This window comes from Bos grunniens, chromosome 7 (genome assembly GCF_055505025.1).
Source record: "Bos grunniens cultivar Pamir isolate PY7600 chromosome 7, Bosgru_T2T1.0, whole genome shotgun sequence".
Lineage (NCBI taxonomy): Eukaryota > Metazoa > Chordata > Mammalia > Artiodactyla > Bovidae > Bos > Bos grunniens.
The window spans coordinates 23,044,883-23,071,731 of NC_141171.1; the positions used below are offsets into that span (position 1 = coordinate 23,044,883).

The following is a 26,849-nucleotide window of genomic DNA, read 5'->3' on the forward strand; positions in this document are numbered from 1 at the left end:
GACTGAAGTAAAAACCACTTGTGATACAAAATGTAACCTCTTCTGCAGCAACAGTCTTGTAGAAGATATTTTCTAATTATGAATTCTTTACTTGCTTCTGAGCTTTTAAGTGTCATAAAATTGTTCATCTAAAAAGATGAAAGGCAAATGAAGATCTTTTTTATGGCTACCGATCAATGCCATTTGCTGGAATGAAGTTTTGGATTTATCAAGGGAGAAATCAGTAATGGAAGTTTCTGTTCTGTATGGGTTTCATTCTTTGCTTTTCTTGAAAATTTCAAGTTAAGAAGAAAGTGAGTACAGCAACACCTTCCAAATAGAACTGTAGACAGTCTTGATTCAGGAGTTTACTCATGCTGTCCATGAACAAGTATTTTGTATAGTACGTATTATGTGTCCTGCATCCTTATAGAGCCCTCATTAAAGCTTTGGTTCTCAAGAGTATACACATGATTGTTCACACAACATGTGAATAATTTCTTAAAATCATTAAGTTTTACAGTATAATCAATGTTACTTTTACACTTTAAATTCATAGATGTTAAATGGTAGAATAAGAGAACAACTTCTTCAAAGTCTTCTCATTTAAAATGTTAATTTTCCATTTTATCTTTAAATGAATATTCTGCTGACATTTCTGACAAAAAGGTTTTTTTTTTACCTCTTTAATTTATATTTATTTATTATTATTATTATTTTTTACTTTACAGTATTGTATTGGTTTTGCCATACATCAACATGTATCCACCACAGGTGTACACGTGCTCCCCATCCTGAACCCCCCTCCCACCTCCCTCCCTATACCATCCCTCTGGGTCATACCAGTGCACCAGCCCCAAGCTTCCTGTATCCTACATCGAACCTGGACTGGTGATTCGTTTCTTATATAATATTATACATGTTTTAATGCCATTCTCCCAAATCATCCCCACCCCTGTCTGTGACAAAAAGTTATTAACAGTATAATGATTTTTTTTTTATAATGATGTTTTGACAACAGTGATAAAGAGGAAAAGTGCTCTTATAAATGTGAAATCACTTATAAAAGCCATTTTTCCTTTTAGGTATTATTTGAAAAATAACATGGAAACAGAAACCCTATGTTCAGATGAAGATGCTCAAGAACTAGTTAAGGAAAGCCAGCTGTCCATGCTACAACTAAGTACTATTGAGGTGGCCACTCAGCTGTCAATGAGGGACTTTGATTTATTTCGTAATATTGAGCCTACTGAATATATTGATGACCTTTTTAAGTTAGAGTCCAAAACAGGAAATACTCACTTGAAAGAATTTGAAGACATTGTAAACCAAGAGACATTCTGGGTTGCGTCAGAGATTTTAACTGAATCAAATCAGCTCAAACGAATGAAGATTATTAAACATTTTATTAAAATTGCACTTCATTGTCGAGAATGTAAGAACTTCAATTCCATGTTTGCAATAATAAGGTAAGTTTGTACAAATATTTCTGTATGATTTTGTCATGATACTGAACTTGAAGCTGGTTTTCTTCTTAGGTATTAAATGAGCAGGAGAAGAAAAGTTCAATGAATATATTTTTATATAAATGTTGTTAGATTGAACATATTTTCCATTTTGGTGATACTGTTTTTTTCTCTTTTTGTTTCTTCCATCTTTCAGTCACTTAAACATTTTTTTGTTAAGTAGAGGTGGTTCCCTGCCCAGTTTTCTTCATTTCTCCCCCATGAGGGATTATACCTTCTTGGATATATGCCCGATACCTGGTCTTTATCATCAGACTTCTGTACTGTGCATCAGGCAGTACCTGATTCACTGTGATTTGACATTGAAAAATCAATGCACTACAAATTGGTGATATTAATGCAGTAATTTAAAACTGCTATTTTGAAGTGACCACAGCAGCAACAAATAATGCAACCATTTGGTGACCTCTTCCTGTTTCTCACAGACTATATGAGGTATCATTGAATGTGTTGCCACTCAGACAAGCTGGGCCATTAGAATTGTGAAAATCCTTCAAAGTTTATAAACCCAGGAAGTGTGGGTGGTTACATGAGCTTCTGGGAACCTTCCTCCTTCTCTTCACTTATGAGAATCTCGGTGTACGTACTTTATTTTCGGACCCTCATCCAGCACAATGCTGATCACAGAAGGATTCCTCCTAAAACAAGTCTAATTTTAAAGGTGGAGGGTAGTAGTAATGTGGTCCTTTTAAAGGTCATGTACTTGTATATGGTAGCATAATAACTACCGTAACTAATTCCATCTGTGCACACTCTCCCAAAAATTATGATATCTTTTTAGTACTCACAAGAGATAAAATTAAAATCTTTATAGCAACTTCTAAATCATAAATCTGTCATAGTAATAGAAAACTCCTTTATGAAATTTAACCATTGGATGCAATAGAACTAGACATTGTGGAAGAAGTGTTGAATAGAGATTAACAGAGTGGCCTTTAGAATCAGGCACATCTGTATTTGAATCTTGCCTCTTCCTTGTGGTAGCAAGAGAAAACTGAAGACCAGTTTCTCATTTGTGGAATTCAGGACTTACACCAACTACCTCACAGTTTTTAACAGCTGAGTCTAAAACAAGGGAACACAGATGCCATTGATAGACAATTAGAAGGCTAGAAATTGAAACTGTTTGTATAGGAAACATGGAGTAAAGAATCTGAGCGTTACCAGCTCAGTTTTGGAGTACTCCATTAAAAAAACAAACAACCCCCGCCCCTCAAAAAACCTGATTGACTCCAGAAGAGATCTCTGTGTAGAGTGTCCAAAGAATATGGTAAAAAACATATCTTAGAGGCCATCCTCAAGGTGAGGGTAAAGAAGCAAGTCCAACCAAAGAACTAGAGTACTAATACAAGAGATAGTAGACAGCATAGTTAGGATAGTGTCGTTAAAATCAAGGAAGTAGAATGAGAGAGAACGGTGGAGAGCAGCCCCAAGATGGGTACAAAAAAGGTCAGACATTTGGTTAGGAAGCTTTGTTTTGGTTAGGTTGGTTTTGTTATGAAGAACATTTTATTTACATTTTTGACAGTTCATGTAACGTTGCTACTGCTAAGTCGCTTCAGTCATGTCCGACTCTGTGCGACCCCACAGACAGAAGCCCACCAGGGTCCCCCGTCCTTGGGATTCTCCAGGCAAGAACACTGGAGTGGGTTGCCATTTCCTTCTCCAGTGCATGAAAGTGAAAAGTGAAAGGGAAGTCGCTCAGATCGCAAAGTCGCTTGGTGATCCCATGGACTGCAGCCTACCAGGCTCCTCCATCCATGGGATTTTCCAGGCAAGAGTACTGGAGTGGGGTGCCAACGTTAATTGCTTAGTATTCCTACATTTTATATCACAATGCATTACAAAATATAAAGGACATATTAACTTTACAGCTGAGATGAAACGGGTGAATCAGTCACCTATGACTGGAATTTATAGCATATTTTATTTATTTGAGTTCTCGTTTTCCTAAGTCTAGCCAAAGAATTGTCAGTTTTATTATTTCTGATAACTTTCTTAGTTTCATTGATATTTTCTATTGTTTTTTTCTGGTCTCTTCTTTATTTCTACTTGGATTTTTGTTATTTTTCAAATGGGCTTAGTTTCTCCTTTTTCTCGTTACATATGTTAAGTAATTTATTTGAGAAATTTGTCATTATCAGTTTAGGTCCTGGAACTGCTCTTGAAGTATCCCCCAAATTTTGGTATGTTATATATCCATTTTCCTTTATTTAGAAGTACTTTTTAATTTCCCCTTTGATTTCTCTGACCCATTGTTTGTTCAAGGGAGTGCTGTTTAATTTCCATATATTTGTAGATGTTTTATTTTTCCTCTTGCTGTTAATAACTAGTTTCACAAATTGTGGTCAGAAAAGATAGCTGGTATGATTTCAGTCTTCTTAAATTTGCTGAGACTTGTTTTTGGCTTACATGACCTAACCTGAAAGATGTTCTGTGTATGCTCGAGAAGAATGTGTGTTCTGCTGGTATTGAATGGAATACCCTTTATGTATCTTTTGTTTAGTCACTCAGTCGTGTCCAGCTGTTTGTGACCCCATGGACTGCAGCACGCCAGGCTTTCCTGTCCTTGACTATCTCCCGGAGTTTGCTCAAACTCATGGCCATTGAGTCAGTGATGCCACCCAGTCATCTCCTCCTCTGTCGAGCTCTTGGCCTCTTGCCCTCAGTCTTTGCAGCAGGCTTCCCCTGGCTGCAGCCTGCGGGGGCTGCACTTTGTTGCCGTGTGTAGGCTTCTCATTGTGCTGGTTGCTCTTGTTCCGGAGCACAGGCTCTGGGCACGGAGGCATCAGAGTTGCAGCACACAGGCTCGGTAGTTGGAGCCCATGGGCCTAGGGCGAGCAGATTTAAGTGGCTGAGGCTCACCACTCTGGAGCGTGGTGGGCTCAGTAGTTGTGGCGCTGAGGCCCAGCCACTGTGCAGCATGTGGAATCCTCTCAGACCAGGCATCAAATCCAAGTCCCCGCCATTGGCAGGTGGATTCTTACCCACTGCACTACTGGGGGGGTCTTAGAGTAACTATTGATATGTAAGCACTTACTCCTGCCATCTTATTGTTTCCTGGATGTTCTGTAAGTCCCTTCTTTCTTTTTTACTCTTATTTTTTACTCTGTTGCTTTGTTCCTTTGTGAATTGATACTTTTCCTGGTAGTATGCTCTGATTTTCTTTTCTTCACCTTTTGTGAATCCACTATGGGTTTTTGCTTTGTGGTTAGTTACCATGACACTTACATGAAACCTCTTAGAGATGTAACAGTCTATTTGACACTGATAAAATTCCAGTCACATACAACTCTCAGTTCAGTTCAGTCGTTCAGTCGTGTTCAACTCTTTGCGACCCCATGAATCGCAGCACGCCAGGCCTCCCTGTCCATCACCAACTCCTGGAGTTCACCCAGACTCATGTCCATCGAGTCAGTGATGCCATCCAGCCATCTCATCCTCTGTCGTCCCCTTCTCCTCCTGCCCCCCCAAACCCTCCCAGCATCAGAGCCTTTTCCGTTGAGTCAACTCTTCGCATGAGGTGGCCAAAGTACTGGAGTTTCAGCTTTAGCATCATTCCTTCCAAAGAAATCCCAGGGCTGATCTCCTTCAGAATAGACTGGTTGGATCTCCTTGCAGTCCAAGGGACTCTCAAGAGTCTGCCCCCTCTTTTATGTTTTCAGTGTCACAATTTGCCTTTTTATGTAGTGTATTCACTCGCAAATTGTAATAGCAAGTGTTTTTTATATTCTCGTCATTTAACCTTTACTCTCTAGTTTAGTGGTTAATATACCATCATATTTCATTGTTGAGAGTATTTTTTAGCTTAACTCTATACTTAATGTTCATCAGAGCGTTGTATATTTTCATATGTTTTAACATTATTCGTGTCATTTCATTTTAAGAACTTCTTTTAGCATTTCTTATAAGGCAGATCTAGTAATTATGAACTTCTCAGCTCTTGATTTCCAGGGAAAGTCTACTTCTCTAGGATAACTTTGCCAGATAGAGTACTCTTGACTGGTAATTTTTTCCTTTCTGCACTTTGAATGTATTAGTCCACTCTCTCCTGCTTGTAAGTTTTCTGCTGAAAAGTTTACTGATAGTCTAATGGGAGTTCCCTTGTAAGTTACAATCTTCTTTTCTCTTGCTGCCTGTAGAATTCTTTCTTTCATGTTGACAGTTTTGTTATAATGTGTCTTGGAGAAAGTTGTCTTGGATTGAAATAATGGGGTAATCTGTTAGGTTCATGAACTTGGATGTCGAGGCCTCTTCCCAGGTTTGGAGATTTCTCAGCTGTACCTCTTTAGTGGTCTTCTTTCTCTTCCCTTCTCCCTCTGGAACCCCAAGGGTTTGTATCTTGGCTGTTTTGAGTTTTCTTCCATAATGGTTTCCCAGCTTTCTTCATTCTTTTTCTTTTTTCTCTTCATTGGCTTTCTTCATTTTTTTTCTTTTTTTCATGCTTTTTTCTCCTCACTCTGAGTTATTTCAAAGTTCCTATCATTTATCTCAGTGATTTTTCCTTCTCTTTGGTCTACTTGATGTTGCTATTCTCTATTGCAATTTTTTTCATTTCATTCACTGAATTCTTCCATTCCAGAATACTCTTTTGGTTCTTTCTTTTGATGTCTGTATTTTGATTATATATTGTTTTTCTGATTTCATTGACCCATCTTTCTGTTTTCTTATAGCTGATTGAGTTTTCTTAAAACACCTATTTTGAATTCTTTATTAGGTAAATTATGGATTGCTGTGTCTTTGATTACTGGAAGATTATTGTGAACTTTTCGTGATGTCATGTTTCCTTGTTTTTTCATGCTTCAGGGAGTTTTGCCTTGCTTTTTCTGCATTTGAAATTGCTTTCATCTTCTCTAATTTTTATGAATTGCCTTCAGGAGGAAAAAATCCTTTTGTCATTCCTAATACAGATTCTGAGACTTTCTCTCTAGCATTGTGTGGGTACACCTGCTCCAGGCTTCTTGTTCCCTCTTGGGCAGAATGCTGAAGCTTGTATGTTTTCTCTGTATCCTAGGATGTACCATGTCACATGCCAATATGTCTCTTTTATTTTCCTAAAGGTAGTGCTACAGTTCAGATTTGTGGTTTCTTCTTCACCCATAGACTCCAGCCTGTTTTCTGTATGTTTTTCCTCTCTTCCAGAGGTTTCTTTTGGGACCTTTCACAGGAAGCCAGTAGCAGAGGGGTGGAAGGTGTGGGTTTGAGCACAGTGAGCTGCAGGTACTCTTGGGTACATCAGGAGGATTTACAATTGAGGTTTTCCTGTGTCTCCTGGGGAGCTTCCCTGGTGGCTTAGATGGTGAAGAATCTGCCTGAAATAGGAGACCTGGGTTCGATTCCTGGGTTGGGAAGATTCCCCAGAGAAGGGAATGGCAACCCACACCAGTACTATTGCCTGGAGAATCCCAGGGACAGAGGAGCCTGTTTGCCTACAGTCCTTGGGGTCGCAAAGAGTCAGACACAACTGAGCAGCTAACACTCACTTTCTATGTCTTCTGGATGGGCTTCCTGTTGGAATCCAGAGGCGTTAGCAGGCACCTCATGCCTTTAATATCCTTTTGGAATCTTACATGCTACTCTTCTGATCTGTTCCCTCCCTCCCACTCATAGAGATCCCACTTTAGTGCTCTGGATGCTGGAAGAGAGAATAAGTGTCTTTAGCAACACCTCACATGGCTTGAACAGCCAGGCATTCCCAACTTGCTCTCCCTTTCCCCTGTTGGAGAGATCAAGAGCCATCTAGTTTAGGCTTGAGTTATGCTTCCTTGCCTTTTGGCTTGCCTTTCACGAAAAGCAAAGGAGAAAAGGAATGATATACCCATCTGAATGCAGAGTTGCAAAGAGAAGCAAAGAGAGATAAGAAAGCCTTCCTAAGTGAACAATGCAAAGAAATAAAGGAAAATAATAGAATGGGAAAGACTAGAGATCTCTTCAAGAAAATTAGAGATATCAAGGGTACATTTCATGCTAAGATGGCACAATAAAGGACAGAAATGGATATAACAGAAGCAGAAGCTATTAAGAAGAGGTGGCAGGAACACGCAGAAGAACTATATTTAAAAGATCTAATGACCCAGATAACCACAATGGTGGGAATCACTAACCTAGAGCCAGACATCTTGGAGTGCAAAGTTAAGTGGGCCTTAGGAAGCATCACTATGAACAAAGCTAGTGGAGGTGATGGAATTCCAGCTGAACTACTTCAGATCCTAAAAGATGCTGGTATTAAAGTGCTGCACTCAGTATGCCAGCAAATTTCGAAAACTCAGCAGTATCCACAGGACTGGAAAAGGTCAGTTTTCATTCCAGTTCCAAAGAAGGGCAATGCCAAAGAATGTTCAAACTACCACACAGTTGTACTTATTTCACATTCTAGCAAGTAATGCTCAAAATCCTCCAAGCTGGGCTTCAACAGTACGTGAACTGAGAACTTTCAGATATTCAAGCTGGATTTAGAAAAGGCAGAGGAACCAGAGGTCAGATTGCCAACCTCCATTGGATCATAGAAAAAGGAAGAGAATTCCAGAAAAGCATCTACTTCTGCTTCCTTGACTACACGAAAGCCTTTGACTGCGTGGATCACAACATACCAGAAAATTCTTAGAGATGGGAATACCAGACCACCTTACCTGCCTCCTGCAAAACCTGTGTGCAGGTTAAGAAGCAAGAGTTAGAACCAGACATGAAACAAACGACTGGTTCCAAATTGGGAAAGGAACATGTCAAGGCTGTGTATTGTCACCCTGCTTATTTAACTTATATGCAAAATATATCACGTGAAATGCCTGGCTGGATGAAGCACAAGCTGGAATCAAGGTTGCTGGGAGAAAGATCAACAGCCTCATATATGCAGATGACATCACCCTTATGTCAGAAAGTGAAGAGGAACTAAAGAGCCTGTTGATGAAGGTGAAAGAGGAGAGTGAAAAAGCTGGCTTTAAAACTCAACATTCAAAAAACTAAGATTATGGTATCCGGTTCCATTAAATTCATGGCAAATAGAAGAGGAAAAGTGGAATCAGTGACAGACTTTATTTTCTTGGGCTCCAAAATCACTGCAGATGGTGACTGCAGCCATGAAATTAAAAGATGCTTGCTCCTTGGAAGAGTAGCTATGACACACCTAGACAACATATTAGAAAGCAGAGACATTACTTTGCTGACAAAGGCCCGTATAGTCAAAGCTGTGGTTTTTGCAGTGGTCATGTACAGTTGTGAGATTTGGACCATAAAAAAGGCTGAGTGCCAAAGAATTGATGCTTTTGGACTGTGGTGTTGGAGAAGACTCTTGAGACTCCCTTGGACTGCAAGATCAAATCAGTAAATCCTAAAGGAAAATCATCCTGAATATTCACTGGAGGGACTGATGCTGAAGCTCCAATAGTTTGGCCACCTGATGAGAAGAGCCAGCTCATTAGAAAAGACCCTGATGCTGGGAAAGACCAAAGGCAAGAGGAGAAGAGGCCGACAGAGGATGAGATGGTTGGATTGCATCACCAACGCTATGGACATGAGCAAGCTCCGGGAGGTGGTGAAAGACAGGGAAGCCTGGCGTGCTGCAGTCATGGGGTCGCAAAGAATCAGACATGACTGAGCAACTGAACAACAACAATAATAATGCTTCCTTGGGGGAGGAGTGATGCCAACAAAGTCAAGCTGTTCCCATCCCATTTCACTCACACTCTTCTGTTCTCGTCTACTTCAGCGGAGCACTCGAACTTCTCCTTTGGAAACCTGGACTTCACAAAGTCCCTCTTCTCTGAAGGTGACCACCGAAGTCAGTGTTCTGCATATGTTCTCAGTCCATAGCTGAAAGGGGCCAGAACCATTTCATAGTCTCCTCTAGATTCCCCACTCCAAATCTTCCTGCCTGTTACCCAGTACACCGGTGGGTAAGACTCCTCTCTGGTCCCTTGGTCCATGTTTCTGGGTCCCACTGTTCATGGATAGGGGCTGAGTTTTTGTTGTTGGGATAGGGATGTCTTATGACACTATAATGTTGACATCACTCTCTCTCCTTATCTCCTGATTGAATTTTGTTTTCTAATCATTTCTTAAAAATGCTTTTGGAAATGATATATCCTAAGCATATTCAAAATATTTTTCTGTTGCTTTTGAACTTCGCTATCACTTTATCTGGCTTTAAAGTTCTTTTCTAACATGTTATTTCTTGGGAACCTCATAGATAATTGCTCTGCAGGTAGTGTTCCATGTAGTTGTGCAGGTTTCAGAGCTTGCTTCCCCTTTTATTTTCTTGTCTCTGAAGTCATTTACCTTACGTGGGTGTTTCTACGTCTCATTTAGTTCTGTGTCAGGTTCTCTGAAACTGTGGTACCTATTCTATAGATTAAGTTCTTTTGTTCCTGGATAGTTTTCTCAAATTGTACTTTTGAAGATTTTTTTCAGTTCCATTATTTTTGTTTCCTGCTTCAAGGATACCAATTATATAAATTTTAGATAGCCTTTGTCTTCCATATCCATTATTTTTTCTCTGAAAAGAAAGTGAAAGTGTGAGTCAGTCGTGTCTGACTCTTTTCAACCCCATGGACTGTACCCTGCCAGCTCCTCTGTCCATGGGATTCTGCAGGCAAGAATACTGGAGTGGGTTGCTGTTTCCCTCTCCAGGGGAGCTTCATGACCCAGGGATCATACCCAAATCTGCTGCATTGCAGGCAGAGTCTTTACCATCTGAGCCACCAGCGAAGCCCATTTTCTCTGTCGTTCTCCTCAACTCTGACCATTTCCATTGATTGCTTTTGTCAGTCCTTTTAAGATATTTGCTCAAGATCTTAGCTATCTTTTTCTTTATGTAGGTTCCAGCATTGCTTTCATTTTTCTGATAGTTGTGGTTTTTCTTCCAATTTTTCCTAAACTTGTTAATTTTTTAAATCAATATATATATTTTCCTAAACTCTTATATCACTTCATTGCTCTTTGTTTACTTTATTAATTCATTTGAATCATGGATACTAGGGTCATTAGTCAGTCCCAGTTTTTATTGTCGGAACATCTTCCTTCTTTATGGTCTGTGTTTTTCCTCATAGCAGCATGTTATGGCTCCTTTATTCATTCCTTATTTTAGAAGGACATGAGTTTTCCTATACCATCTTATCTGCAGGAGATTCATATGGGAGAGGAGCCAGGGAAGTGTTCCAGGCTAGCAGAAATAGAGCTTGTATGTGAATTTTTTTTACCCTTAACTTCTCTCCAGCAAATGGAGATATACAGTTTTCTGGGTGCTTACAACTCAGTTTCTCTCTGCTGTCTTGTGTCACTATTAAACTGCTTCTAGCCAAGATGTTATATCACTGCACACACTGTTTTAAATCTTACTTTCCCTGACATTCCCTGGTGAAGAACAAGAGTCCAGCCCCTTCCTAATTCTATCAGTCTATGGACCCTGCTTTGTTGTTCCAAATAGGGGATTGCTGGTTTTGCCTTTGGAGTAAGTTACCTGCTTTGGAGCGCTATGGTTTACAGCTTTCATTGAAATCTTCCGCTGCAGGCCTCCTTTTTCAGCATTTTGCATACTTAGATTTGACTTGACTATTTTTTGATAGCCATTCTGTTTAGGAGTTACAGATATCTCTTAAGTTTTGGTGGAAATGAAATCTGCATTTCTCTTATTCATCCTTATAGTTTTTGAGATGATTTCTGAGAAACAGAGGAAACAAAGATTTCCTAATTCCACAGTTTAAAATCATAAGTCAAGAGAACATTTTAAATTCTGTGGTAGAGGTAAAAGTCAGGTAGCTGAGAACAAAAGAGGAGACATTGAGTATATAGACACTTGACAGACAACAGGATTAGAACCTATGGAAGTATTGAAATCAGGGACATGAATGGCCAAAATCTCAAAGAAAGAAGGTTTTCAGTCTCAGAACTTGCCTCACTTATATTTATATAGCACTTGTTATCACTTATACCACTTTCAAATAAATAATGTCTCCATAAAATTATTTCTAAGTAAAACATACAAAAACATTGTGATGCTTGAAGTTTATTTTTAAGTTAAATGTATGTTTAATGGATTTACTGTATTTGTCATTTACATGCACCCTTAAAAAAAAGCTATATACAACCATTGGCACATAATGTAGTTCCTTTGAAGCAAGTTTTTCTTGTTTTACAAGATCAAGGAGTCCCTTTTATTTATTATTTTTTTTATGGTTCTACTGTTTATATAAGATGTATCTGCTTATTTTAGCTTCATTCAAGAAAATTGGTTTATACACTTAACCTGACCTGCGTCCTACCTCTCTTGCAAGCCTCTTTTTAATGTTTTTATTCTCATCTTTGGCAGTGGTTTGAACTTGGCATCTGTAGCACGACTCAGAGGTACTTGGGAAAAGTTACCAAGCAAGTATGAGAAACACTTCCAAGATCTGCAAGACCTTTTTGATCCATCCAGAAACATGGCAAAATACAGAAATATTCTTAGTAGTCAAAGCATGCAGCCTCCAATTATTCCACTCTTTCCTGTTGTCAAGAAAGATATGACATTTCTACATGAAGGTATTTTAAAGTTACTTGAAAATTAGCATGCTTAACTTCAGCTAATTCTACAGAATTATAATGTATTTAATATATTTTTCAGTCTATTGATTATAAGTCACTAAAAGCTTTACCCAATTAAATGTAGTAAATCTTAGGAAAAACCCACATTATTGATAAGAACAGATGTTGGTGTTTACCCAATGCAATTCACACACAACCAAGATCAGACTCCCAACTTCTTTTTTTAGTTACTGAACACAAACAGAAAAGTACCGCAAACAAGTGAACAACTTAATGGATTATGACAAAGCAAACACCCAGGCAACCAACACCCAGTCAAGAAAAAACATTGCCTCCCTCCCAGCAGCCCCACTTGTGCCCCTTTCCAGTTACCACCTTCATCTTCCTGAAGATACTTGTGTTGACTTCTAATACGATGGTTTTACCTGTTCTCGAGCTTTATGTATCCACAGAGTATATTTGTTTTTTTAGTTTTTGGTTTGGCTTCTGGATTATTTTGGTGAACATTAGACTTGTGTGATGAGATTCTTGCATGTTTTTGAGTGTAATTGTAATTCATTATTCAAAACTATTTTAACATTGCATTACATAAATGCGATATAGTGGATTCATTCAATCTGTTGATGAGCATTTGATAGTTTCCACTGTTTACTCAATACAAATAATGCTGCTGTGAATATCCTTTCACATATCTCATAGTACACATGCATTTTTGTTTGATATAATTCACAGTGAAATTTATGAATATTCATACAGTCAACTTTGGGAGACAGTTTGGTGTTAATCCACTGAAGTGGAACACTGGCAGTGACGTGAGCATTCTTATTGTTCCTCGCTGTCTCCAGTACCTGGTCAATTCATTCTTTTTATTTCTACCCATTTCAGTAGGTGTGTAATTATATCTTGATGTAATTTAATGTTCATTTCTCTGATTACTAATGTGTCTGGACACCCTTCTGTATATTTATTTGTCCTCTTTTATCCATTCAGTTCGATTTCTTGCCTATATTTCATAACGTTCTCTTTCTCTAATACACCTTTTAAGGATTTTGTGTAAGTCCTATATGTATATATATATAGTATGACTGCCTTTGGCTCTTTTAAGATTATCTTCTGATGAACAACACGTTTTGAGTTTTAAAAACCTAATTTATTAGTCTTTTGCCATGTAGTCTCAGTTCAGTCGCTCAGTTTTGTCTGACTCTTTGACCCCATGGACTGCAGCATGCCAGGCTTCCCTGTCCATCACCAAACCCTGGAGCTTGCTCAAACTCATGTCCATTGAGTCAGCCGTGTAGTTTATACTCCTCTTAATTGTTTTTTTGTGAGTGGTATTTGTCCTCCATTAACTTGCTGACTACACACTATTTTGCTAATTTTCTAGTGTTACCCTATACATTACAACATTGATACTTGCCGATACTACTTTGAGTAGTATCCATTAGTACTTTTCTGTGTGTCAGGCAGTGCAAGAACTCAGACCATTCAAATACCCATTCTCTCACCTCTCGATTTATATACAGTTGTTGCCATGCCTTTAAATCCCACTTGGTACTAATATTGTTTAGTAAAGTCGATATTTATTTAGTGTGATGATATTGTTACTGTTTTTTCCCCTTCCTGAATTTCAAAGTTTGCCTGTGGTTGAGGATTTTTCTCCTTGTAAGAACACTGATTATTATTTTCTTATGTGCAAGTCTATTGGTGATAAAATCTTAGTTTTTGTTTATCTGAAAAAATGTCTTTAATTAATATTCATTCTTGAGGCACAATTTTGATTGGCAGTTATCTTTCAACATTTTAAGGTAACAGAAATATCTCCTGACTTCCACTGTTATTTTTAGAAGTCAACTGTCAGTCTTATTTGTTGTTCCTTTGACAATAATCTACCCTCCTTTAATAGCTGCTTTAAAATATTCTCTTCTCTCTATCTCTGTTTTTCTCTAGCTTTGCTATTATACGACTTTGATTTTGTCTCACCTGGATATTTTTATTTATTCTGGAATTTTCTTCTAGCCTAATATCCAATTTTAAAATTATTTCTTCAACTATGTCTGACTTACTGTTAAATTCAACAGCATATTCCTTATTTCAGTTATTGGGCTTTCCCCCCAGATTTACAATTTAAATTCATTTCTTCATGTTTTCTACCAGAGTTCTCAGAGTTGTTTTTTATAACCTTGCACATATTCACCAGTTACTTTAATGTCTGTCTCTGCTGCTGCTGCTGCTAAGTCGCTTCAGTCGTGTCCGACTGTGCGACCCCGTAGACGGCAGCCCACCAGGCTCCCCCGTCCCTGGGATTCTCCAGGCAAGAACACTGGAGTGGGTTGCCGTTTCCTTCTCCAATGCATGGAAGTGAATAGTGAAAGTGAAGTCACTCAATCATGTCTGACTCTGTGCGACCCCATAGACAGCAGCCCACCAGGCTCCTCCATCCATGGGATTTTCCAGGCAAGAGTACTGGAGTGGGGTGCCATTGCCTTCTCCGTGTCTGTCTCTAGTAACTCCATAATCTAGGTGTTATTTTTTTTTAATGAGTCTTTCTGTTGTCTTTTTTTTCCCCTTGCATTTCAGTCATATTAAATTTTCACCAAATGTACCTGGTTATTTTTGGCCAGGTGGATGTTGTATATAAAAAAATTACAGAAATAATCTAGAATTTCGGACAATATTCTGTTTCTCCAGATAGAATTAAAACTTGATTCTGCCAGGCAGCTAGGAGTGCTAGCAATCCAAAAATCACTTTAAACCATTTCACATTTTGAGATAATGTAACACTGAACTTTTATCCAGTCTACATTTTGTTGGGTGGGTGGGTGGGTAGGTGGGTGTGGGTGTGTGTGTGTGTGGGTGTGTGTGTGTCTTAAAGATCCCAACCCGAAGAATTGAAGATTTATCTAGACTTAAGTTGTTCTCTAACTTCAAAAGTCAGGGTGGCACTGCTCAGTTTTTCAGCTCATGGTCACCTTTTCTGAAATCAGCAGAGGCCTGTAGGTGGAGCACTGGAAATGCTAAATTTGCCACACATCTTCATTATTTCCTCAGATCCTCACTGCCTTGACAGTTTTTTTAATGACTCAACGTATTTCTTCTATTTTTGTTGAACTTTTCGAACTGTTCTCGGTGTGTTGTACCAATTAACTAATTATACTGCCCCTAATTTCATTATTACTTCTTTTTCTTAAGAAACTATTACTAGAGACTTCAAATATATTTTCTTACATGTTCCCTCAAAACATGTTTATATGACTTGAAAGTATTTTGCATTGTCATTTTGTTTCCAACTCATTTTGAGACCCAGAACAGTTTATATGTCCAGTAGATAGGTACCATTTACTACAAAGAGGGAGCCCACGTGTGTTCAGACCCATGTGGTTTTCCATCTTGGCTTCAGGGACTTGGTGTTCCATAGAGATACCTCAGGGCCCACCATGGGAACTAAATAGGGTCACACCAAGTGTTAAAGACAGGTGTGGAAAAAAGACAGTTAGATTACCCTTTGAACATATGATTTTTTGCCTTGTGGTTTGAACTGCGTAAGCCCACATCTGGGCTAAGTCTGGTGTCATTCCTGTTCTTGTCAAAGAAAAATAGACCATTTTGAAAGTTGTATGAATTTTTTTCTCAGAGAACTACTTAATAAAACAAACAAAAATTATGTAACTTATGAACAATCAAATTTGTATTTAATGATTAAAGTGATGATTGTAAATTCAAATTCTGGGGAAGGGCATATATATGGTAGACTTGAAGATGTCTGTCCCTATGAGCCATCTGTCTCTTAATTTTAACTAGTTATTACCACTTGGAAAACAGACGTGCTATTATTTAATCCCCCACATACCATCCGCTCTCTTTTTCTTCCACATAAGGCAGAAATTCTTATTTTCATGGGATGTCTTCCACTTTTTAAGTGTCCACAACTGATTTTACAATTTTTTAAATCATTGTAAACCGTAGCAACCATACTGGACTAGGTAAGCCCAAAGGTCACTCTTTATGACCCCTGGTGGAAACCTAAGTTTTCAAGTGGTTACTAACTTTGCTGCCAAAAAACTAGATGCAGGTACCTGCCTGAGTGAGCCGAGCGTCTGGAGAGCTAGCACTGAGGGCTGCACTTTACTAGGTGTGCCTGCAGTGCAGTGAAGAGGTGGCTTTTAGAAGCTATGCACAGTTTATCACTTTCCAATGTTCGTAATCATTATTCCCGTGGAGTATAATTCCTCCCATTAGGTCATTCCTTGGGAGCAGGATTAAACCATATATGGGTTTATCAATTCTTAAAACCAAAAAGTGGCAGTTTGATAAAGGTTCTGATTTGTGCCTCCAGGAATAATGACTTGACTTCTGCTACCTTTGTATAGATATTTTAATTGGGGGAGTTAAAAAAATTACTTTTATCCTATAGGAAATGATTCCAAAGTTGATGGTTTGGTAAATTTCGAGAAACTCAGAATGATTGCCAAGGAAATTCGTCAGGTTGTTCGAATGACTTCTGCTAACATGGATCCAGCTATGATGTTCCGACAGAGGTATGGCATTGAAGTGTGTAAGTGTTACAGAGTGGCATTGAAAGTGATCTTTTTCACTTATTGAAAGTGATCTTTCACCATCTGCCTTTTATTGTGCACTGTATTAAGTGCTTTATAGATGTCAATCTCAAATAATAGTGTATTATAAAAACCTTTAAAGGTTGGTAGTATTGGCCTGCCCTTTACATACTGAAAACTGTATGAAACTGAAACTGAAGACTCAGAGCAGTTAGATAATGTGTCCAGGATGACATAAATTACTGAGATTTGAACCCTACTTCTCTCTTAATTTTTTTGAGTACACAGATAGTTCTGTATTGTTATTGTTATGTAAAATGTCATCTAACTTAAATATAAGTAAGTTGCTGATCTTTACTGCAGTTATCAGAGAAAACAGACACTTTCATCTGGTTCTAACCAAATGTGTGAAGTATTAGTCTGCATGTCTTTGATTTTTATTGAATATTTTTAAAGTTCAATATCTATATAAGTTCTACTTCATTTGTCTAAAATATATTCCTTTGTCTCAAGTTATGGTGCTTATGTAAATTCTTTAGCAGTTTAGAAAGTGCAGAGTTAAGGATACTGTATCTTTAATAAAAATGAAAATATTGTGTTCACTATTAACCTGATCTTCTGTGAATGCTTTTTATTTATTTTTTTTGTGAATGCTTTTTAAAATTCACCTTTCATGTAGTAACAAATGCCTCCTCAAATTATATAAAACTTAAATTATTTTTCCTAGTAATTTTTAGGATGAAAAGATACTAGGGTTTTAATTTTTTATCTGATTTTCTTCTAGGCGTGTGTGTATAGCTTTAGTACCTAAGGGCTTTAAAAACGAAATGTTTGCCAGAGCAGGCACAATTTCAGTGGCTTAAAAGAAATAGAGTCTACTAAAGAAACAAAAAGAGATGGAATTGTTGTAACCGGATGGAATCAGCATATGTCAGGATTGTTTTCTGAATTTTTGTTTTGTTTAAACCACAGTTCAGAAGTCTGTTTTTAGGAGTAGTTGACCTGATGGTTGCTCTAGTTTAGAAATTCTCCAAATACGAAAGAAGGAGTGTGTCATATCTCCTCTTCCCTACCCAGTTGCACACCTGAGAATCACTGCATGTAATGAGAGGTGCCATTGCTCGGCAGTGTAGAAGCAGAAGAATTAAGAACCAGGGACCAAAGCAAACCTGCAGGATTTGTTTGTTTCTTTGTTTCTAAGTTTTTGTTTTTGTTATATGTGCCTGTACAGTGGCTCCACCATTCCCTGTTACCTTACACAGACATCCGTCTACTCATGTATTTTAGCACCCTGGTTCCTGAATGGATTTGTGAGCCTGCCAGCCCAGTTGATAATTTTCTGAGTACCAGCCGTGCCTCAGAAATGCGCAGAGAAGGAAATCAATAAACTTGACTGTTCCCTTGAATGGTCTAGCCTAGAGTAGATACAGTATAGGAAAAAATAAAACATTTATAGTTAGATTAGACTGAACTTTGCTTAAATTGATTTTGTCAGCTAGTACTGAAACATGTAGCTTTCTTTAAGCAAGTATTTGGCCATTTTGGTGATACATATTATGTAGTGTGGACAGTAGTCAGTGTGCTGACTGAAGAAACAGATTGGGGCTGGCCACAGCTGGAGCTTATTGAGTACAAGTCTGGGATATGCTCAGACCAATCAGGTGGTAGAGAGGAGAGGGCCAAAAAAATGAGAATAAAAATGTTATAAAGAATCTTGATTCAGCCCAATTATAGTATAAGGAGATACAGGAGCATACAGATTTTCATGATATATTTATACTTAAATTTTAAGTTGGCTTTGGTTTGTTCAAAATTTCTTGAACAAATACATAGAGAAATTTCTGCACTTAAAAATGAAATTATAAATCTTTATGTTCCTTGTAATTTCATTGTCTCACTTAAATGAATGGCTCAAAAATACCTTTGAAAAAAATTCAGAAGTTCTATTCTTTCTTTTAAAGTTTCCCTGGAAACTTGTAATAAATATTTTCTGTTAAGCTTTGTTATTAACATAAGCCTCTAAATTAATTATGTATTAAAAACATAATTGGTCTAAAAGCACACTTTTAAATATTGTGGACTTTTTTGGCCTTCAGTACATGTCATAATTCATTTTACCACCTTGTATTCCATTAAAGTCATTTTACTGTTAAGCTACCATTTTTTTCTAGTAAAATTTTTCTGTTCTGTTCTGTCTCCATAGTTTCTCTGACTTTCAACTGTTGTCTTTTTTCTGTGCTTTCCTATTCAAACACACGCTTCAATGTTTGTGGCTCTTGCTTACAGGAAGAAGAGGTGGCGGAGTCTGGGGTAAGTGTAGAGATGAATGCAACTGGAATGAAGGTTGCTCAACTCTTAACGTATACTGCATCCTTTTCATTAATGCACGCACGTAAAATAGCATGTGTTCTATTAACCCTGTCAACCTACATTCCTGACAAATGCCTTTTGCTAACAAGGAGAAAATAGTGGTAGAACTAGCTTTTTTCTCCCTTTACTTTTCCATTATTGACATCCCGTAAGTCCCTTTTAGATTTTAATTTAGCAGGGTCAGTTATATGATGATGATAGCATATATTGTTGTATGCTTCCTATATACTTCTCTAAGCACTCTATATAAACTTGAATTCTATAGCTGCTCTGTGAAATAGATACTGGTATTCCCATGGTACAAATGGGGAAGACAGAATTGTCCTAATTCCTAGAGCTCACTATAGTGGATTCTAATTCATTATTGGTGATAGTCTGATTCCAGAGTCCACACCATTTTATTCACATGCCATATTTATAAAAATAAATATTTAAGTGAATTAAAATGGATAAGAAAGTTGTTTATAAAGGGTACATTTTCCATCAGCTGCAGCCTTTATCCAAACTATACTATAGAATTGAGATAGTAAGTAATTGAAATAGAAGATTATTTTAATTTCTCAGATCCACTAACACTATGAGATATACAGCATTGATAGAATTTTATTTTAAATTCCTACCACTTTTAATTAAAGGCTCCCTTACCTCTCTTTAAACTGAAATAGATTCAGAAAATGACACCTTTTGTTTTTCAAGTAGTTTCAGATCTCCGCTTACAGGTCTGTCATAGTTAGATATCTTATAAGTCATATATCTAGTCTTTTCAATTTCAGTTGAAGGAAAAGATGGGTTTTGTGGATGAATGGATTAAATAAGAATGTGCTCTTTTAAGATTACAGTGAATCATGAAGTTAGATGCTTTTATAAGACATATATGAAAGATTTTTTGTGAGCCACTTACTTTGAGTCTTGTCTTATTTGTGGTCTTTTGTTTTCTGTTGAAGCTTGGTAAACTTGAATTTTCTACTTTCTTCTTCCCTTCTCTGTGTGTTTTTCATGTGTTTTCTTATATACTGTACATTTATGTCTTGGTCTTTTCTGGTTCTTCTCATTGAAAACAGAAATTGATCCCTAACATTGCTGTGATGAAGAAGAATGGACAGTGTATCTTAGTGGGTATTTGGGGTGTTTGAATGACTTGTGTAACACACTCACTATTCAGCATTTGATTGCATTGTATGATGTTTGCAGACACCGGACATTTTCTTTTTTATATCAAAGCATTTTGAAAGTAGATTAAAAGACATTTCTTTGTCATTTATCATAGTGTTTCATTTATTGAAATTTTGTCTTTATTCTAAATTTCTAGGCTCCTTTGTATATCAACTTAGGTAAAATTATTAAATATTTGTATTAAAATTTGTACTTAAATGTTGGGAGTTGATTTTACTGCATTTCTTTGAATCTAAGACAACATCAGTTGTCAGGACCACTACTATTTTATGTACCACTAAGAAAAATCACTGAAATGCCTTCTTAATACTGATAATTTTTTACTTGTTAAGAGTTCTTATATATTTTAGGTGTGCATTTTTGTCACATAACACCTTTTTTGCATTAATAAAAATTAAGCAAATTAAATTGGTTTATGTCTTTCTAAAACTTCTTCCTATTTAGAATATGAATCTTCTGAATCACCTTTAGAGTTGTTAGTTTCTGGGTTTTTTCCCCACGCACAGTATTGCCTTTTGTGCCATCAGATGCATAGGTAATGCCACATTTCTTTAAACAAGCTGTAAAAGAACAAAAAGCTGCTGATGCGGGGCTCTTAGGCTGGCTCTGCAAATAACAGGGCTAGCTTCCTTTTGACACTTGCTTCAGGAATGTTGTTGAACTTCAGAGTCACTATAGCCTTATAATCCTGAAGCCTTATAATTCCTGAAGGTTAAGGGAGTATTCACTAATGCCGTTGGATTTTTTCCAAACTATTCTGCAAATTTTGAAATTTCTGCTGTGTAAGTAGCAACAAACATGTCACAGTTTCTGCCTGACCAGTAACAATTGCAAGTTTCCATCCACTGTAAGACACAGTCTTTTAAAGATCTTAAAATTGTGAAAGAAAAATAACATTTTTTACAGCTTTATTTCACTTAATCTGAAGTGAAAATATTAGGATTTTAGTGTGTTTTTAAAATGAGCTATATGAATACGGAAAAAACAGATTATAAGATTGTGGTCCAGTTTTTAATATCTTTGGGTATTTGGGAGGCTAACTTTGAAAACCCATAGATACCTTCATTATTTTAGAATGGCAACTGCCTTTAAAATAAAAATCGTCTAGAACCTTGTGTTTGCCATCTTTGTTACAAAGGACAAATAGCATTGCAATTCCTGTTTTCCAGTGGTTCTAGATATAGTTATTGTAGAAGAAAGCTTGCTGAAAAGAGTTGTATGTAAAACTTTATTAGCTTGTTTGAATTGTAGTAATTCCTACCCAGCTTGTAGTTCCATCACATTTAGAGGCACTGCAGAAGAAAGATCCCATATCCCCAACCCTAGAAGCCATGTGTTACCTCACCAATTCATATGTGAGTGGAAACATTGAATAGCTTTTTACTGCTGTTTCCCATCTCTGACTATATTGACTTGAATATAAATGGTGTTATTTTTCTTATTGGTTGTTCTCTTTAAAGTTTGGCCAAAATCTGGTTACAGGTAACATTGGAGCGTGCTCAGAGTAGGTCTGCTGTACACAGAAATGATGATGGCAGTAGCACGTCCAAAGCAGCACATACAACCAGCGCTGCTCTAGAAACTCCCATGCTGAAGAACCCTGGTGCAGAGATCTGGCTCAGGGTGCACTTGCCCAGTTAGGCTCTTGACATATCTTCAGAGTGTGGATGGCCACAGGGCCAAGGAATGCTTTCACTGTCACAATTGTCCTATGGGTTGGAAGGCACCAAACATAGGTCTGATGGAATTTGTTGCTTTGGGGGGAATTGTCAACTTATCCTTTTGAGTTCTTCACTTTGCTGAATCTTGAAACTCAGAACATTGCCATGTGTGACATATTACTTTGCATTAATGCTTTTCATCTTTTAACTCATTTGCATCAGCATGCAATCGCATTAACAGAACAGAATTCTTTTAATCTTCAGTCTGCCGTACTTAATTCGTGTCTTTATAGCCCATTATTGTGATCTTCATCTTACAGGTCACTGAGTCAAGGCAGCACAAATTCAAACATGCTGGATGTTCAGGGAGGTGCTCACAAAAAAAGGGCACGCCGTAGCTCTCTGCTAAATGCCAAGAAGCTATATGAAGATGCCCAAATGGCAAGAAAAGTGAAGCAGTATCTTTCCAGTCTGGATGTCGAGACAGATGAAGAGAAGTTCCAGATGATGTCATTGCAATGGGAGCCTGCATATGGTACCTGTAAGTACAAGTTTTCACTTATGTGGTACTAAACAGCACAACAAAATAGAAACTTATTTTTCTAGTATTATGGTGAAGTCCCAAGAAAATTAACTTTCGCTCACAAAGGTTTACTGACATACTCAAGCATCATGTCATCATGTTAGTCAGATACTGAATTCTCATCCATTCCTGATGATTTCTCTGTGCAGGAAATGGAGTCTAAATATAGTTCTTTGAAAAGCATTATAAAATCTTAAAGACTGAAACATTATAGAGGAGTCTTTCTCTTTGAGAATGTTCTTACTTTCATCCCTAAATGAAAAGTAAAATAAGTGAAGATTTCCCTTTTCTAAGAATTTTTCAGATATTTACCAAGTGAAAAAATACAATAAATTATAGGTATCAGTACATAAGGTAAAAACAAGAAAAATCTGAGCTTTTCTGATATTATTTATGAATAGAAAATGTGATGAACAAAATAGATCCTATTCTCAATACTCATTTTTTTTTAATTAAATACAAACAGTAGAATGCCTGTATCTCTGGGTCAAAGACATTATGAGTTGTGAAAGCAGAAATCAAAGATTGTACATCTATTATGAGTATTACTTATCTGGATATGTGATTAAATGTTACACCAGTAAAAATCCCAATATAATACATAGAAATTGATTTAAATGTTGACAGAATATAGGGGGCGGGAAGGTTCAGATTTTCTGTTTCCGTGTTCCTAGTTAATAGGGAGAAATGGCAGTCATCATGAGTTGACCCTGAGATTGGTAAATGGTATAGTATTTGCATAGTAATGGGACAAGTATGTCAATAGAGTAGAAAAGAAAACGGAAATACAACTAAGTATTGTTTTTAAAATTCAGATTCACAATTAATTTTCAAATGTAGGGTAATGAGACATTCAGTAAATGTTGTTATAAAAACAACATCTTGAACACTTCTAGCAAATTTGGTATTCCTGTGTATAGCTGTTGAAATAATTTCACTTACTCAATACCTACTTATTGAACATCTGTTGTATCACTGAACACATAGGGATACAGTTGTAAACAAGATATACCATCCTTATAATCTTGTTAGTTATAGCCTTGTGGAGGGAAGAGGCATTGATTGATTAATTGCACAGATAATTGTATTATAATTATCAGTGCTGTGAAGGAAGGATACAGGATGTCTTGAGAACAAACAGAGTGTGGGTTATTGCGGAAGCTGGATCATGCAGGGTCTAATAGACCTTGCTTTAAGGATTTGTGTCTTTATCCTGAGAGCAGTGGCAAGCTTTCTGAAGGTTTGTGCAGGGCATTTGTAGAAGGAAAGTAGCATTATCAGATCAGATTTTCATGATGGAAGAGCCATCATGCTGATGTATGGAGAATGGCTTGAAGGCATGCTAGAATTGATAGAGTGAAGAGAGCATTTCAACAGTATAAATGAGAAGATGTTAATTGCTTGAGTCTCAAGTGCTTCAGGGCTTTGGTGCACACATGCCCAAGTTTAGGAGCCACACCACGAAAACGTCCCACATAACTTTGCCTTATAAAGTACAGAAGTATGTTTTGTTACTCTCTCCTATTAGTGACCAAGAATTTAAATGAGAAAAAATCAATGAAGTCATCAGAAATGTCTCCGGTGCCACTGAGGTCAGCTGGCCAAACAACTAAAGCTCATTTGCATCAGCCTCACAGAGGAAGCCAGGTGCTTCAGGTGCCAGCTGTAAATTTGCACCCTATCAGGAAGAAGGGCCAAGGAAAAGACCCTGCCACCCTGAGTGAGTATACACAATTAATACTGCATTCGTTTAACTGAAATTGCCAGGCGAGTTAGATTGGAAAGTAATTATAAATGCTTTGGAGATCTGCTATCATGGTTTGTGTAATATAAGCAGCACTCATGAGTCAAGAAATGCTTCATTTTGCCTATAAGTCTTTGATGACTGCATGCATGTTTTAAACGTTGATGTGAGAATTCCTATAATATCAACCAAAAACTTATTTTTACTTGGGTACCAAGGGCATGCTGCATTTAGTGGTCTATATACTCAGTTATCTAATGAAAATGCAACCTATGAGAATGAAATTGCTTATTTCTTTTAAAAAAAAAAGTTGGTTTTACATTAATGACCACTTATGAAAACCTAGCTAGGAAACAAGAAAGAAGCAAGGGTAAAATACACAAAGTATAGGCCATGCTCTTTTTTCCTCTGTTGGACCATGTAGACGTTGTTCAAATTACTTTCATTACTTGTTCTAGCAGTATCACTATTTTAGCTTCCAGGTGGAAAGCTAGATGAGGTTTGGTTCCCAGTATTATTATTTAGCCCATGCATTATACATAGAACATACTCAGTAGAACCTTGAGAATTTAACTTGATTTTGCTTTGAAATCCAAAGGTAAATAAGGAATTCCCCTTCCTTTGCCAGATTTTCAGTCTGGTGATAAAGATATTCACATAAATAGATAACTTCAGTATATGTGATGTGTCCACTATTATGGCAGGAGCATGTATAGAACATAGAAAAGAACAAAAGAGAGGGGACTCTTAGAGTTGAGAGAGGTAAGACAGTGCTCCAGAGAAGACTTTGGAGGTTACACCTAAGCAGAATATTAAAGGTTGACTAGGAAGGAGGTAATTAGGCAAAAATTCCAGAGAAGTTGCTTCAGGCAGAGGAAGAATTTGATAGCTACATGGAGCTACAGGTGGTTTACTCTGAGTACAAAGCTGCAGAGTGTTGAGGGACAATAATAATTAATGCTAACACTTAGAGAACACTTACTGAATGCCAGACACAGTTCCAAGTGCTTTTACTATTTTATATATATATGTTCATTGAATTTTAAGAACTCTAAAGATAAAGAATACTCTCATTCCATAGTCAAAATAACTTAAAGCACCCTCAGTAAGAGATGGAACTGGAAGTTGAGCTCAGGTTAACTGGCTCAAAGTCCTTACTTTTAACACTGTACTAAACAGACAGTGTCCCAGGATGAAGAGAAGTCAAGTCATAGACATGCCAAAATTGGAACATGGCATGCTGAAGGAAAGTTGTCAATAGATACCTATAGGAAGCAGTTTGAGCAAGGCAAGGGTCTGGTCCAGTTTATGTTTGAGGAGCTCTATAGTAGGAAAGTGGTGTGAGATTGGAGATGGGGAGTCTAAGTGGAAAGCTGATGTAGCAATGGGAAGGTGACCAAAACCTGATCTAGTTTGGTGACTGTGGATATGAAGAGAAAATTGGATGCAAAATGGGTGTAGTTGATCTGGTGATGAGAATGAGAAATGGGAATAGTCTAACTCTGATTTCTTACTTGGACGTCATCACCTAAGAGGCAGAATAATTTGTACCAGGTAGCCATCTTCCTTCTTCCTGTAATATGCCTATTAGTTATATGATAAATATATTAAAATGGCACTTCACTAAAAGTAGTGTGAGTGTACCAAGTTTTAAATTTTTTCAGTATTAAAGGAATGCTTGTTACTATGCTGAGTACTCATCAGAGTTGGGCTTTCTTTACTGGTTCAACAGTGAAAACATTGGTAAGGTTGACCTATGCCAAAAAGGACCAGCTGTTGGACAAGAGTGATGACAGAACTTTGCAGGAATGTTTCCAGTAGGCTCCATACTCTTTTTCTATAAATTGATGATTCTTTCTGTTGTCTACTTCTCTCCTGTAGTGTGAATTTAGTGCTCTTGAAAAGGGCTGGACTGGCAGCCCTGCAGCTGCTTCTGTATACCCACAGCACAGATGCACCACAGGTAGTGACAGTGCCAACATCCCTCCGCTGCCCCTGCCACATGCCTCGCCCTGACTTGGAGAGGCCACCTCTAGAGGGGAAGGAAGAGTCTGAATCCATGCATTCTCTGTTGAGACTTCCAACACGTGTGTCAGTGGTGGGGGGTGGCACACTATACCCAGACTGTTAAATCCATGTCCCTTATGCCACAAAACAAGCAAGGAAAGAGCTATTCTAATCTGATCTGTGTGACTGGCTGAATTTGAACAAATGACCTAGAGGTGAGAATCTCTGTGTGCCATTACCCAGTCATGTAGTCCCCGTTTGTCATTTACGCATTTCAGTTGACTACACTAGCCATTGTGCATCGTGGCTTTAGTTATGTAGTAATTTAGGCAACTGTAGACATTTTAATTGTGAAGTGATGCTTATTTACCTCTTTGATTTTATTTTTAGGTACAGGTTTACCTCAGAAAATTTTAGGAACAGCTGAAGAAGTAAGTGGTGGTAAGAAACACACAGAAGACACCATTTCTGTGGCATCATCCTTACATTCCAGCCCTCCTGTGTCTCCTCAAGGTTCCCCCCGCAAAGGTGAGGGAAAACAATTTGAGCTCTTGTTAACACCAGACAACACTGTGGGGCACATAGTTTGCTTTTGGTCTGTAGTAGTAGTATTTAGAAAGTGTGAAGAAAAGTGAAACTCATAATACCTCCTGAATTTTCATGTTTGGGATTGAATTATTCAGATGGCTTCCAGGTATTATGCAGCATGGAGCTAGGACTCCTGCATTCAGAGTG

The 26,849-nt window shown here is 37.6% G+C and overlaps 1 protein-coding gene across 11 annotated transcripts in view; it reads left to right on the top strand.

Annotated features, from left to right (window-relative positions):
- The window catches only part of RAPGEF6 (Rap guanine nucleotide exchange factor 6), a 227,258-nt gene that overhangs the window by 186,305 nt on the left and 14,104 nt on the right, over window positions 1-26,849 (top strand). For 6 of the 11 annotated variants that reach the window (XM_086410436.1, XM_086410439.1, XM_086410441.1 and 3 more), the window contains 7 exons: window positions 1,065-1,448; window positions 11,809-12,020; window positions 16,435-16,558; window positions 18,863-18,886; window positions 22,101-22,321; window positions 23,892-24,083; window positions 26,505-26,642. In XM_086410436.1, coding sequence (XP_086266562.1) covers window positions 1,065-1,448; window positions 11,809-12,020; window positions 16,435-16,558; window positions 18,863-18,886; window positions 22,101-22,321; window positions 23,892-24,083; window positions 26,505-26,642 — 1,295 coding nt within the window. The remainder of the gene's footprint in view (window positions 1-1,064; window positions 1,449-11,808; window positions 12,021-16,434; window positions 16,559-18,862; window positions 18,887-22,100; window positions 22,322-23,891; window positions 24,084-26,504; window positions 26,643-26,849) is intronic. The other 5 variants (XM_086410438.1, XM_086410440.1, XM_086410442.1 and 2 more) reach the window with 1 other exon arrangement.